The sequence below is a fragment of the Vanessa cardui genome, chromosome 27 (genome assembly GCF_905220365.1).
Source record: "Vanessa cardui chromosome 27, ilVanCard2.1, whole genome shotgun sequence".
NCBI classification, from domain to species: Eukaryota; Metazoa; Arthropoda; class Insecta; order Lepidoptera; family Nymphalidae; genus Vanessa; species Vanessa cardui.
This window is the reverse complement of record NC_061149.1, coordinates 1,296,478-1,312,213: the sequence shown is the minus strand read 5'-3', so window position 1 is coordinate 1,312,213 and position 15,736 is coordinate 1,296,478. Positions and strand designations below refer to the sequence as shown.

At 38.5% G+C, this 15,736-nt stretch overlaps 1 protein-coding gene across 1 annotated transcript in view; it reads left to right on the top strand.

The window, feature by feature from the left end:
* The window catches only part of LOC124540933 (mucin-5AC-like), a 30,426-nt gene extending 15,080 nt beyond the window's left edge, over positions 1-15,346 (top strand). The window contains exons 11-28 of the mRNA XM_047118708.1: positions 96-539; positions 1,365-1,814; positions 2,900-3,343; positions 3,887-3,929; positions 5,158-5,564; positions 5,947-6,312; positions 6,760-7,041; positions 7,433-7,798; positions 8,043-8,321; positions 8,566-9,021; positions 9,132-9,602; positions 10,284-10,775; positions 11,377-11,889; positions 12,194-12,568; positions 12,965-13,360; positions 13,668-14,039; positions 14,651-14,944; positions 15,299-15,346. Of these exons, the coding sequence (XP_046974664.1) occupies positions 96-539; positions 1,365-1,814; positions 2,900-3,343; positions 3,887-3,929; positions 5,158-5,564; positions 5,947-6,312; positions 6,760-7,041; positions 7,433-7,798; positions 8,043-8,321; positions 8,566-9,021; positions 9,132-9,602; positions 10,284-10,775; positions 11,377-11,889; positions 12,194-12,568; positions 12,965-13,360; positions 13,668-14,039; positions 14,651-14,944; positions 15,299-15,346 (6,498 nt within the window). The remainder of the gene's footprint in view (positions 1-95; positions 540-1,364; positions 1,815-2,899; positions 3,344-3,886; positions 3,930-5,157; positions 5,565-5,946; positions 6,313-6,759; positions 7,042-7,432; positions 7,799-8,042; positions 8,322-8,565; positions 9,022-9,131; positions 9,603-10,283; positions 10,776-11,376; positions 11,890-12,193; positions 12,569-12,964; positions 13,361-13,667; positions 14,040-14,650; positions 14,945-15,298) is intronic.
* The last annotated feature ends 390 nt before the right edge of the window (positions 15,347-15,736 follow it).

The window sequence follows — 15,736 nt, the reverse complement described above, 5'->3', positions numbered from 1 at the left end:
TTACTTGAATACAATTTTGCAAAAGTACCATTTAATGCTCTAGCTTTTGAAATTTATCATCTCTCTAATTATGAATATTCATTTTTAAATTACAGTCTTGCGTTGAAATATCAGAAAATGGTTGTTTCGCCTCGCAAGGCCAATGGACTCCAACAATACCAGACCAGCCAACGACTGAAACGACACTTACTACTGGTAACTACGGTAGTACAACAGAATCCGATGTATCTACTCCGAGAGAAACGACGGCACTACCGGAAGAGACAACGACAGAGGATATTCGAACAACACCATCAGAAACTACAGTGTCCCCTGTTGAAACTACAACAATGCGTGACATTACCGGGCCTACAACAGAAAGTTTAGCCACTACGACAGAATCCATTGACACAACTACACCGATCAATGTGGAATGTCCACCCGGAGACTTTGGTTTCGTGCCGCACCCTGAGCTCTGTGACGCGTATTACGTCTGCGTTATGGGCAACCCGACACTGTTGAGGTGTACCGAGGGACACGAATTCGACCCCGAGAGAAACGTGAGTTTATGTTTCAAGTTTATTAGCCTTTTTACACCCTAATACTGGTTTTCTTCATCTTTCTAAAACCTTAATTCAAATCAAAGTACTGATTATATTTGGTATAATAACTAATAAGTACGTTTATGTATTTGCACAGAATACAAATCAAACCTGAAGAAGAACCACTTAAATCTCTAGATACTAAGCCTTGTCATTTCTAAGTTATATTAAACGACCTCCGTGGTAAAGTAGTGTGCATATCGCAGTAAGATTACAAACATCGTTAGATTACAACCTATCTTGACAAATTGTAGACTGTCGAGATATCTTGAACTGTTAAATTACTTTTTACTTATATAGATTATAAACTACCGAATAAAAACAGTGACATATGATTGGTCGCTCTTACAGGAAGACTGGCCAATCAGGCAGACCTTCTAACAGTTGACAATTTGATGCGGGGCAGAAAGAATAGTTTAACGTCGATAGATTATGATGATTATGATAGATTACATATAATTTAACGCGGGACAGATTGTAATGTAACGATTAAGCTTCGGTAGATTACAATATAGCGAAAAATAATGCGTTAAATTGCAAACATATTTCACGGTTCACAATATTTCAACAATTTATGATCTGATGTAACAGTTTGTAATCTAACGATGTTTGGCATCTTACGGTGTCATGTACATCGGTTTTCATGGTTACGCCACTACAAGGTACCGGTTTCGATTCCCAGCCGAGTCGATACTTTAGCTACTATCATTGGGATCAGAGTAATGCATATGATGATGTCCAATATTTGTTTATTTATATATGAAAATTTATTTTTTAATACAGGCTTGCGTTGAAATATCGGAAAATGGTTGTTTCGCCTCGCAAGGCCAATGGACTCCAACAATACCAGACCAGCCAACGACTGAAACGACACTTACTACTGGTAACTACGGCAGTACAACAGAATCCGATGTATCTACTCCTAGAGAAACGACGGCACTACCGGAAGAGTCAACGACAGAGGATATTCGAACAACACCATCAGATCAAGAAACTACAGTGTCCCCTGTTGAAACTACAACAGTGCGTGACATTACCGGGCCTACAACAGAAAGTTTAGCCACTACGACAGAATCCATTGACACAACTACACCGATCAATGTAGAATGTCCACCCGGAGACTTTGGTTTCGTGCCGCACCCCGAGCTCTGTGACGCGTATTACGTCTGCGTTATGGGCAACCCGACACTGTTGAGGTGTACCGAGGGAACCGAATTCGACCCCGAGACAAACGTGAGTTTATGTTTCGAGTTTATTATCCTTTTCACTTCTACTAACACTAGTTTTCTTCATCTTATTAAAATACTTAATTCAAATCGAAGTACTGATTATTTTTGGTATAATAACTAATAATTATAGAATAGAAATCAAATCCGAACAAGAACCACTTAAATATTCAGATTGTCATGTGTATGTCATATTTAATAATAATAATAATCTTTATTGGCTAAATAAATTACACTACTACAGACACAAAATGTATAGTAAATAAAACAGAACAAAACGACACTTATTCTATGTAATACAAAAATACACACAATAAAATATTAAAAACAAAAGAGAAAAAAAGAATTACTTAGAAAAGAAATGGTAGTATGTATGTATAAGTGCGCAGCAGTGCAATTCAACCAAAAGGAGACGACTCAGTATACGTTGAAACATGTTAGCTTCTACACTGATTTTCATTTAACGATCTCCGTGGTCGAGTAGTGTGTACGTCACCGTGAGATTACAAACATCGTTAGATTACAATCTATCTTGATAGATTGTAAACTGTCGAAATATTTTGAACCGTGAAATTACATCTTTACTTCGATAGATTATAAGCTACCGAATAAAAACGGTGACATATGATTGGTCTCTCTAAGAATAAGACCGGCCAATCAGGCAGACCTTTCGACAGTTGATAATTTAACGCGGGACAGATTGTAATCTAACGGCTTAGCGTCGATGGATTACAATATAACGAAAAATAATGCGCTGAATTGCAATCATACTTCACTGTTTACAAGATTCCAATAGTTTAAAATCTGATGAGATATATTTTAATCTAACGACGTTTGTAATCTAACGGTGACTGTACACCGGTTTTCATGGGTACGCCACTACGAGGTTCCGGGTTCGATTCCCAGCCAAGTCGATGCAGAAAAAGTTTACTAATTTTCTATGTTGTCATGGACCTGGGTGTACCATCGTTACTTCTGATTTGCCATAACACAAGTACTTTAGCTGCTCACAATCGGATCAGACTAATTTATGTGATGTTGTCCAAATATTTATTTATTTCTTTATATTTGAATATTTATTTTCTAATACAGGCTTGCGTTGAAATATCGGAAAATGGTTGTTTCGCCTCGCAAGGCCAATGGACTCCAACAATACCAGACCAGCCAACGACTGAAACGACACTTACTACTGGTAATTACGGAAGTACAACAGAATCCGATGTATCTACTCCGAGAGAAACGACGGCGCTACCGGAAGAGACAACGATAGAGGATATTCGAACAACACCATCAGAAACTACAGTGTTCCCTGTTGAAACTACAACAATGCGTGACATTACCGGGCCTACAACAGAAAGTTTAGCCACTACGACAGAATCCATTGACACAACTACACCGATCAATGTAGAATGTCCACCTGGAGACTTCGGTTTCGTGCCACACCCTGAGCTCTGTGACGCGTATTACGTCTGCGTTATGGGCAACCCGACACTGTTGAGGTGTACCGAGGGAACCGAATTCGACCCAGAGACAAACGTGAGTTTTTGTTTCAAGTTAAACAGGCTTTGATACACACTTGGAAGTTTTCATAACTTTTAATGACAAAAATTATCTGTCCGTAAATGCCTTGAGCGATTTTAATCTTATTTCATCGATTTTGATCAGACTATTGTCCCTACAACGCTAAGCACATGCACATGCTTCCGTATGCTTAAGCAAGCAAGCCAAAGCATTTGCACAGAATATCAATCGACTTTGAAAAAGAACCACTTACATCTCTTTATCATCTGATGAGATAGATTGTAATCTAACGATGTTCGTAATCTTACGGTGTCATGTAAATCGGTTTTCATGGGTACTCCACTCCGAGGTACCGGGTTCGATTTGCAACCGAGTCGATGCAGAAAATGTTCATTACTTTTCTATTTTGTCTGGGGTTTAGGTGTTTGTAGTACCGTCGTTACTTCTGATTTACCAAAACAGAAGTACTTTAGCTACTCACATTGGGATCAGAGTAATGTATGTGACGATGTCTAATATTTATTAATTTATATTTGAATATTTATTGTTATGTTGCAGGCCTGCGTTGAAATATCAGAAAATGGTTGTTTCGCCTCGCAAGGCCAGTGGACTCCAACAATACCAGACCAGCCAACGACAACGGAAGAGACAACGACAGAGGATATTCGAACAACACCATCAGAAACTACAGTGTCCCCTGTTGAAACTACAACAATGCGTGACATTACCGGGCCTACAACAGAAAGTTTAGCCACTACGACAGAATCCATTGACACAACTACACCGATCAATGTAGAGTGTCCACCTGGAGACTTCGGTTTCGTGCCGCACCCTGACCTCTGTGATGCGTATTACGTCTGCGTTATGGGCAACCCGACACTATTGAGGTGTACCGAGGGACATGAATTCGATCCAGAGAGAAACGTGAGTTTATGTTTCAAGTTTATTATTCTTTTTACATCTCCTAATACTGGTTTTCTTTATCTCTCTCAAATACTTAATTGAAATCGAAGTACTAATTATTTTTGGTGTTTTAACTAATAATTATAGTATAGAAATCAAATCTGAACAATAATCTCTTTTTTTTTGTTTGCAATTTAAATCTGCAATCTGCAAATTAAATCTCTAGATACTAAGCCTTGTCATGTGTATGTCATATTTGACGATCTCCGTGGTCGATTAGTGTATACGTCACCGTAATATTACAAGCATCGTTAGATTACAATCTGTCTTGACATATTGTAAACTGTCGAAATATTGTGAACAGTGAAATTACTTATTTACTTCAATAGATTATAAACTACCGAATAAAAACGGTGACATATGATTGGTGTCTCTAAGAATAAGACCGGCCAATCAGGCAGACCTTTTGACAGTTGACAATTTAACGCGGGACAGATTGTATTCTAATGATTCAGCTTCGATAGATTACAATATAGCGAAAATAATGCGTTAAATTACAATCATATTTCACGGTTTACAATATTCCAACAGCTTAAAATCTGATGAGATATATTTTAATCTAATGACGTTTGTAATCTTACGGTGGCTTTACACCGGTTTTCATGGGTATGCCACTCCGAGGTACCGGATTCGATTTCCAACCGAGTCGATGCAGAAAAAGTTTACTAATTTTCAATGTTGTCATGGATCTGGGTGTACCATCGTTACTTCTGATTTGCCATAACACAAGTATTGTAGCTGCTCACATTGGGATCAGACTAATGTATCTGATGTTCTCCAAATATTTATTTATTTATATTTGAATATTTATTTTTTAATACAGGCTTGCGTTGAAATATCAGAAAATGGTTGCTTCGCCTCGCAAGGCCAATGGACTCCAACAATACCAGACCAGCCAACGACTGAAACGACACTTACTACTGGTAACATCGGTAGTACAACAGAATCCGATGTATCTACTCCTAGAGAAACGACGGCACTACCGGAAGAGTCAACGACAGAGGATATTCGAACAACACCATCAGATCAAGAAACTACAGTGTCCCCTGTTGAAACTACAACAGTGCGTGACGTTACCGAGCCTACAACAGAAAGTTTAGCCACTACGACAGAATCCATTGACACAACTACACCGATCAATGTGGAATGTCCACCCGGAGATTTTGGTTTCGTGCCGCACCCTGAGCTCTGTGACGCGTATTACGTCTGCGTTATGGGCAACCCGACACTGTTGAGGTGTACCGAGGGATACGAATTCGATCCCGAGAGAAACGTGAGTTTATGTTTCCAGTTTTTCAAACTCATCATACACTCTCAATCTTAATTGTTAAAATTTTGTATCTTATGTGGATCTATTTATACAGGCTTTCTGCATTTTACTAAAATACTTAGTTCCAGTCAAAATTTAATTATTTGTGACTAATAATTAGGTTTATGTACCATTATACGCTACCACCAAGTCAACAACCTGCACAAGAATATCTATTAGTAGTTAGAACATTTAAAAAGTATATGCCAATTATTTTGAACCTACATCAAAAATCATAGGACTGATGCCCCTGGTTTGAAACTACAATCCAAGTTTAAAATATAAGACATTTAGCTACTGGGCCTTATCACCTGTATATTGAAGAATATGCATTTTTTTGATGCAGGCTTGCGTTGAAATCTCAGAAAATGGTTGTTTCGCCTCGCAAGGCCAATGGACTCCAACAGTACCAGACCAATCAACGACAACGGAAGAGACGACGACAGAGGATATTCGAACAACACCATCAGAAACTACAGTGTCCCCTGTTGAAACTACAACAGTGCGTGACATTACCGGGCCTACAACAGAAAGTTTAGCCACTACGACAGAATCCATTGACACAACTACACCGATCAATGTAGAATGTCCACCCGGAGACTTTGGTTTCGTGCCGCACCCTGAGCTTTGTGACGCATACTACGTCTGTATTATGGGCAACCCGACGCTATTGAGGTGTGCCGAGGGATATGAATTCGACCCCGAGAGAAACGTGAGTTTATGTTTCGAGTTAATTACACTTTCATATACTCCCAAGCATTGTTTTTAAGATTTTATATCTTATGAGGATCTAGATATACTGGTTCATACGTTTTCACATTCAATCAAAATATTGATGATCGATAGTAGTATAACTAATAATAATTAGTTTCCAAGATATACTTTTGAAATTCAACTGGTAGTCAAAAAATAGCTCATTTTCTCTTTCAAGTAAAATGTCATTATTATCAGTACGTAAATGTTTTAAAAGATTTTAATTTTATTCCATCGAGTTAGATCAGACAATTGTCTCTACAGCGCTGAGCACATACATGCAAATTTCAGCATACGGAAGCATTTGCACAGAATAGAAATCAAATTTGTATAAGAACTACTTAAATCTCTAGATACTGAGCCTTGTCATGTCTGTCTTTATGAATATACATTTTTTAAATTACAGTCTTGCGTTGAAATATCAGAAAATGGTTGTTTCGCCTCGCAAGGCCAATGGACTCCAACAGTACCAGACCAGTCAACGACAGAAACGACACTTACTACTGGTAACTACGGCAGTACAACAGAATCCATTGACACAACTACACCGATCAATGTAGAATGTCCACCCGGAGACTTCGGTTTCGTGCCGCACCCTGAGCTCTGTGACGCGTATTATGTCTGCGTTATGGGCAACCCGACACTGTTGAGGTGTACCGAGGGACACGAATTCGATCCAGAGAGAAACGTGAGTTCATGTTTCCAGTTTATCCAACTCATCATACACTCTTAATCTTAAGTGTTAAGATTTTGTATCTTATGTGGATCTATTTATACTGGCTTTCTTCATTTTTCTAAAATACTTAATTCAAATCAAAGTTTTAATTATTTGTGACAAAATAACTAATAATTAGGTTTATGTTCTATTATACGCTGCCACCAAGTCACCAACCTGCACAAGAATATCTATTAGTAGTTAGAACATTTAAAAAGTATATGCCAATTATTTTGATCCTACATCAAAAATCATAGGACTGGTGCCCCTGGTTTGAAACTAGAATCTAAGTTTAAAATATAAGACATTTAGCTATTGGGCCTTATCACCTGTATATTGAAGAATATGCATTTTTTTGATGCAGGCTTGCGTTGAAATCTCAGAAAATGGTTGTTTCGCCTCGCAAGGCCAATGGACTCCAACAGTACCAGACCAATCAACGACAACGGAAGAGACGACGACAGAGGATATTCGAACAACACCATCAGAAACTACAGTGTCCCCTGTTGAAACTACAACAGTGCGTGACATTACCGGGCCTACAACAGAAAGTTTAGCCACTACGACAGAATCCATTGACACAACTACACCGATCAATGTAGAATGTCCACCCGGAGACTTTGGTTTCGTGCCGCACCCTGAGCTTTGTGACGCATACTACGTCTGTATTATGGGCAACCCGACGCTATTGAGGTGTGCCGAGGGATATGAATTCGACCCCGAGAGAAACGTGAGTTTATGTTTCAGTTAATTACTAAATAATTACTCAGTAAATGTCTTGAAAAGTTTGAGTCTTATACCATCAATTTTCATCAGACAAATGTCCCTCCAACGCTGAGCACATACATATGCTTCCGTTTGCTTACTTAAGCCAATTATAGCCAATTATAGAAAACAATTCTGTACTACTTAAATCTCTAGATACTGAGCCTTGTCATGTCTGTCTTTATGAATATATAATTTTTAAATTTCAGTCTTGCGTTGAAATATCAGAAAATGGTTGTTTCGCCTCGCAAGGCCAATGGACTCCAACAGTACCAGACCAGCCAACGACTGAAACGACTCTTACTACTGGTAACTACGGCAGTACAACAGAATCCGATGCAACTACACCAATTAATGTGGAATGTCCACCCGGGGACTTCGGTTTCGTGCCGCACCCTGAGCTCTGTGACGCGTATTACGTCTGCGTTATGGGCAACCCGACACTATTGAGGTGTACCGAGGGACATGAATTCGACCCAGAGACAAACGTGAGTTTTTGTTTGAAGTTAATTACTAAATAATTACTTAGTAAATGTCTTGAAAAGTTTGAGTCTTATACCATCGATTTTCATCAGACAAATGTCCCTTCAACGCTGAGCACATGCATATGCTTCCGTGTGCTTACTTAAGCCAATTATAGCCAATTATAGAAAACAATTCTGTACAACTTAACTCTTTAGATACTAAGCCATGTCATAGCTATATTTCTGAATATTTATTTTTAATTTACAGGCTTGCGTTGAAATATCTGAAAATGGTTGTTTCGCCTCGCAAGGCCAATCGACTCCAACAGTACCAGACCAGTCAACAACAGAAAATACAATTACAACAGATCAATATGGAAGTACATCTGAGTCCACCGACACTCCCAGAGAAACGACTGTAGACTCAGCTGAAACAACGACGGGAGTGACTGGAACCACCGTAGACTCTGCTGAAACAACGACGGGAGTCACTGGTACTACCGCTGGAGTAACTGGTACTACTGTTGACTCCATTGAAACAACCACTGGAGAGTCGGGTACTACTGTAGAAGCGGAAGTGACAACCCCACCCAATGTTTGTCCTCCTGGAGTATTTGGAAATGTGCCACACCCAGACCTTTGTGACGCATACTATATGTGCATTGCCGGAATACCAACCCTATTACCTTGCGCTGAAGGCTACGAATTTGATCCAACAGAAGCAGTAAGCATAATATTTTTTTTTTGTTAGCTGTTAAAAGTAATTTGTGCCTAGTTTTTTCTCAATACGAAATACTTCATATCACTATAGAAACTTATTATTATTATTTTCAGCAATGCGTTGTTATTTCTGAAAATGGCTGTTTCGCATCAAAGGGCATGTGGACTCCTACAGAACAACAGCCAACAACAACAGAATCGTCTCATATAACAACAGATGACCCTATTGATACAACCACAGGTGTCACTGGAACTACTGTAGACTCTGCCGACACAACGACGGGAGTCACTGGAACCACTGTAGAATCTGCTGACACAACGACGGGAGTCATAGGAACCACTGTAGACTCTGCAGACACAACGACGGGTGTCACTGGAACCACTGTAGACTCTGCTGACACAACGACGGGAGAGCCCAGCACTACTGGTGCACCGGAAGTGACAACCCCACCCAATATTTGCCCACCTGGAGTATTTGGAAACGTTCCACATCCAGAGCTTTGCGATGTATATTATATGTGTATGGCCGGAATACCAACGCTTTTACCTTGCACTGAAGGCTACGAATTTGATCCAGTAGAAGGGGTAAGCATAGCATATTTGAATTGGTAGCTTATATTCACAAACAATTATTCCAAAGGCCTTATTAAACTAGTCGTGACTGTGCGGTATGACCGCTGTAATGCTAGGGGAATTCCCATGTCAAATCGTAATAACTATCCTCTGAGCTAAAAAGAAACAGTCTTGTCAGTATCGGTGGCAAAAATGAAGGTGACATGATTTTAATATGCATTAATCTATTACGTGCTAGCTAAGTATTTTAATTGTTACAATAACGTGGAATTAACGACGAACATCCACAACGTTTGTTCCCTTCAGTTTCTTCCTTCATCTCTTTCTGATAGGAGATGGAGCTAATGTACCAATGCATGTGGCATCCCAAACTAAGGCCTGTCCCGTTCTCAGGGAGTCAATTTCAATCCATTAAATCTCTTTGACATTATCGCGACTGGTTTTACGGGGCTCAATTAAAGCAATCCTGTCTGTTATATCATTTAGAGAATTCAGGAGTTAAAACCTTATTAATATCCTTGAAAGTATTAAATTTTTTCTTCAACTTTAATACTTAACATAATTCATTAATTTGACCCATGTACGGTTGTTTCCGAATCTATTGGTTGATTAAAATGGTGCAACGAATTGAAAAGTTTTTATTAATCTGAGAAATTTTAAAACACTTTAGTAATTTATAATTATTACTTTCAGCAATGCGTTGTTATATCAGAAAACGGCTGTTTCGCATCAAAGGGCATGTGGACCCCTACAGAACAACAGCCAACAACAACAGAATCGTCACATACAACAACAGACATTTCACAGACAGCAACTGATGACCCTATTGAAACAACCACAGGAGGGACTGGTACCACTGTAGACTCTGCTGACACAACGACGGGAGTCACTGGAACCACCGTAGACTCTGCCGACACAACGACGGGAGTCACTGGAACCACCGTAGACTCTGCCGACACAACGACGGGAGTCACTGGTACTACTGTTGAGTCTATTGAAACAACCACGGGAGAGTCTGGCACTACTAGTGCACCGGAAGTGACAACACCACCCAATATTTGTCCTCCTGGAGTATTTGGAAATGTTCCACATCCAGAACTATGCGATGTATATTATATGTGTATGGCCGGAATACCAACGCTTTTACCTTGCACTGAAGGCTACGAATTTGATCCAGTAGAGGGGGTAAGCATTATTTATTTCAATTGCGGATTTTAAGTATATGTACGATTATAATTTAAAAAAGGTAATTAACAAGTCGTAAGCGAGTAACGTTAAATTTTAATAAAGATTTTTGCTCCAATACTGTATTTAATATTGCAACTGCACAATAAATAAATACATCATGTTTGTCTGCTTCGGCTTCTTCCGCAACTTCTCCGACCTTTAACATTGTATCCCCGATGAGACGGAGCCGGTGTATCAAAGCATATAGCGTCCCAACTCATGCCTCATCCTCGTTATCAGTGAACTAAAGTCAGTCCATGAGTTCTGTAGTTATCATCACGACAAATTCCACGGGGTTTAATAATAACATAAAGGTCGTTTAAGCACTGTAAATCAATCGTAATTATTTTATTCCATTTTATATTACGATGGTTAAAACTTACATGCTATCCGTTAAATTAATAAATTATTTTATCATTTATATAATAATTTATAAAATTCACCCTAAGCGGCTATATCAACATATTGTTTATTAATTACAATCGTTCAATGCATAGAAAAGTTTTCGTTAATCTTAGTCATTTATATCACTCTAGTAAGTTATGATCATTACTTTCAGCAATGCGTTGTTATATCAGAAAATGGCTGTTTCGCATCAAAGGGCATGTGGACTCCTACAGAACAACAGCCAACAACAACAGAATCGTCTCATATAACAACAGGTGACCCTATTGATACAACCACAGGTGTCACTGGAACTACTGTAGACTCTGCCGACACAACGACGGGAGTCACTGGAACCACTGTAGAATCTGCTGACACAACGACGGGAGTTACTGGAACCACTGTCGACTCTGCTGACACAACGACGGGAGTCACTGGAACCACTGTCGACTCTGCTGACACAACGACGGGAGTAACTGGAACCACTGTAGACTCTGTTGATACAACAACGGGAGAGTCTGGTACTACTGGTGCACCGGAAGTGACAACCCCACCCAATATTTGTCCACCTGGAGTATTTGGAAACGTTCCACATCCAGAACTCTGTGACGTATATTATATGTGTATGGCCGGAATACCAACACTTCTACCTTGCTCTGAAGGCTACGAATTCGATCCAGTAGAAGGCGTAAGTGAATTAGATATATATTTTATTAATTTAAACCTTCTCTGTATTGGTTTCATGTTTCAATCGATAAATAAAATAATTAATTATTTCATTTACTGTACGGAAATCATTTGATTGATTTTTTATTTGCCCAATTTTTATTTAAAAACAAAGGGGTATAGAAATAAAACATGTTTCTCAAAAGTTGCTTGTTCTAGGATTTTTTTTTTAAATCAAGCTTGATGCAATGAAATGTAATGTAAATGCAAAAAATCACTCCTTTAATTTTTTAGATGTCTTTGATTATTTATATCATTTTTTCCAGCAATGCGTTGTGATTTCTGAAAACGGCTGTTTCGCGTCGAAAGGGTTGACCTCTACAGAACAGCATCCGACAACAACAGAATTTTCTTACATAACAACAGATGTATCTCAAGCAGCAACAGGCGAAGACGAAACGATACCTGATGATGAATTAATCACAACTGTTCTTCCTGATGCTGAAGTAACTACTGCTGAACCAGTAGAAACAACTACAGGAGAGCTTCATATCACTACGACCCCGACCAATTTGTGCCCTCCAGGTGTATTCGGAAATATTCCACACCCTGACCGTTGTGATGTATATTACATGTGCATGGCTGGAATACCAACACTATTACCTTGCAGTCAAGGATACGAATTTAATCCAGTTCTTGGGGTATGTAATCATTTATTCCTTCTATATATAGTTTATTTACTTGGTGGTAGGGCTTTGTGTAAGCCTGGGTAGATACCACTCACTTATCAGATATTCTGCCACCTAACAATAGTACTCAGTATTGTTGTGTTCCGGTTTTGAGGATGAGTGAGCCAATGTAATGGCACAAGGGACATAACATCTCAGTTCCTAAAGTTGGTGACGCATTGGCGATGAAAGGAATGTTTAATATTTCTCTCAGCCTCGTTGTCTGTGGGCGATGGTGACCACTTACCATCAGGTGGCCCATATGCTCGTCCGCCATCACAGTTCATAAAAAATACATATTAAATTTAGCTTAGTACTAATTATTTGAATTGTTTAATCCCATTTGTTAATATGTATAACCGATTTCAGCAATGTGATGTGATATCTGAAGATGGATGTTACGCATCAAAGGGCATGTGGACACCGACGGAATCTAATGATCACACCGATACATCTGTTGTAACCACTGTAAAAGAAGAGACAACAACAGGTGAAGCACATGAAGATAACGACGTAACCGATACTTCTACGATTGACAATAAGCCTGGCGAACAAGAATCAACATCTGTTTTGATACCGACGGCAGGAGAAAATGATCCAATAACAACAGAGCTTATAGAAACTACAACTATAAATGTCTGCCCACCTAATTTCTCCGGTATAATTCCTGATCCAGAAAGATGCGACAGGTTCTTCCATTGCACTGTGGGTCATCCAATTGCACTCTACTGCGGTGCTGGATTCGAATTCGATATTAATGTTCAGGTATTTTGAACCATTTCATTTATGTCATTGTATCTTTATATGGTAAAAACTACGTCATTTCCCGTTGGTAAGTTTAGATTTTTTAAGCTGCGTAATGGATTTTGATATGGCTTTTATCAGTGTAGCGAGTAATTTAAGAAGAAGGTTAATATGTTTAGTACATGCTACAACTTTCTTAACCAAAAAAAATGAAGTATCTAAAGTCTAAAAGTTGTATTTATTGGTAAGACCCCTGTAAAGATAAGATATGACGGTCGGGAGGGTATAGCACGCATTCAATGTATTTATTAATTTGTTATTGTTTTAGCGTTGTGTGCCCATAACAGAAGATGGTTGCTATGCGTCCAAAGGATTGTGGACTCCCACCGAATCCCAAACGACAGAACAGGAGACAGAAAAGCCAGAAGTCACAACGAACGCGGATTCATCAACAACAATATCTGACATAATAATCGGAGACAACGACAAAGCTACTTCAGAATCTTCAGAAACAACAACACCAGATCGTATAGAAACGACAACATCTCCGATCGAAGCAACAACGGCTAGTATTTGTCCACCCCACGTCTTCGGTAACGTACCAGACCCAGACAGATGTGACAAGTTCTACATGTGTACTGGTGGTACAGCCATTCCATTATACTGTGGCGAAGGGTTCGAGTTCGATCCTAATGTTCAGGTTAGTTTTATTGCATTTTAAATACGTTGATTTAGCAAAAGAGCTGGTGGTAAGAGTTCACATTGGCGGATATAAGAAATGTCATACATCCTTTGCACTGTTAAAGCGTCACCATTTTAGAATCTCCAAGTGCCTGCAGTAACATTGGCTTACTCAGCCTTCACATCAGAACAACACAATCTATACTTCAATACTAATATTATAAATAATCAATGATGATGAATGAATGAATGAATGAATGATGAATCAAATGATGAATGATGATGAAATGGGAAAGTAACTTTGTCTGTCTGTCTGTCGCTCTTTTACGGCTATACCAATCTAGCGATTTTTTTGTTATTTGTTATGGAGCAAACTTAAAGTCCAAGCTTGAGCTACTTTTTTTGCCTGACACATGACAAGCAGCCCAAAAATTCGAATAAAGCCGTGGGCAGCAACTAGTACTAAATATTACTGTTTGGTGTGATTGATGAAGAAGTGGTGGCATTCATAAAGAACCATCACCAAGTTAACGATGTCCATCCCATTTATTTGCAACCTAAATTATTTTCAAATCCAACCATATATTCAATAATGATAAGTCGATAAAATGTTCGTTATTTTAATTACAGAAATGCGTTATAATATCCGAAAACGGATGTTTCGCGTCAAGAGGATCACCGTCGGAAGATCACACGGACAACTTAGTGGTGACGACGGACAACAAGATGAATGAAAACTCTCCAACAACAGTAAAAGTTGAAACAACATCAGAAGACGTACTGACAACACCAGCTATTTGTCCCCCGGGAGTATTCGGAAACGTCCCGGATCCCGTGGAATGTAACAAGTTTTACATGTGCACAGCTGGTATAGAAATACCCCTGTATTGCAGTGTAGGGTTTGAATTCGATCCTGTCGCAAGGGTAAGAACGAATTTCAATCTATATTAATATTACAAATGAAAGTAACTCTGTCTGTCTGTAGCTCTTTCACGACCTAACTATTGAAATGAATTTGATGAAATTTGGTATGGATCAAGATTAAAGGTTTTGTGAAAAGGTATGAAAATATGTAGCCTTCAGATGGTCCTAAACCAGTTTCTGAGACTATATCATGTTTATCATGCTTATTAGCAGTACGTGAGGTGTAACATTTAAAATCAGATATGACATTTTTTTTTAATTTAATTGTAAAGTTGAAAAACACAATTCCTTCGAATGACATTAAAATTTAATTATAATTTACTGTGTTGTATATAAATCTATATTTTTTTTCAGGATTGCGTCCTTATATCAGACCACGGCTGCACTGCATCAAAATCTTAAAAGACTGCATTTGAAAACGGACAATTGATATACGGCCTTAAAATAAATACAAATAAAAAAAAAATTGTCATGTTTCAATGATAATATTACTTCTGCAATGGTTAAAAATTTTATGTTACGAAATTGTGTTGACATTTTATTTAATAAACTGTAGTAGGAAAATAAATTTAAATCATTTTTTTAACTAAAAACGATGTTGAATACGTCACGTCATAATGACAGTTACAAGAATTTTGGCGGGTGTAAAAAGCCGCCATCTTGTTTATATTATTTTCATTAGCCTGTGATTCCAAGAGTTATGTGTGTGTATAGTTCTGATAACAATTTCGTTACATAGCCATTGCAAGCGAAATATTTAAAAATAAATAGGTATTAACAGAAAACTTCAAG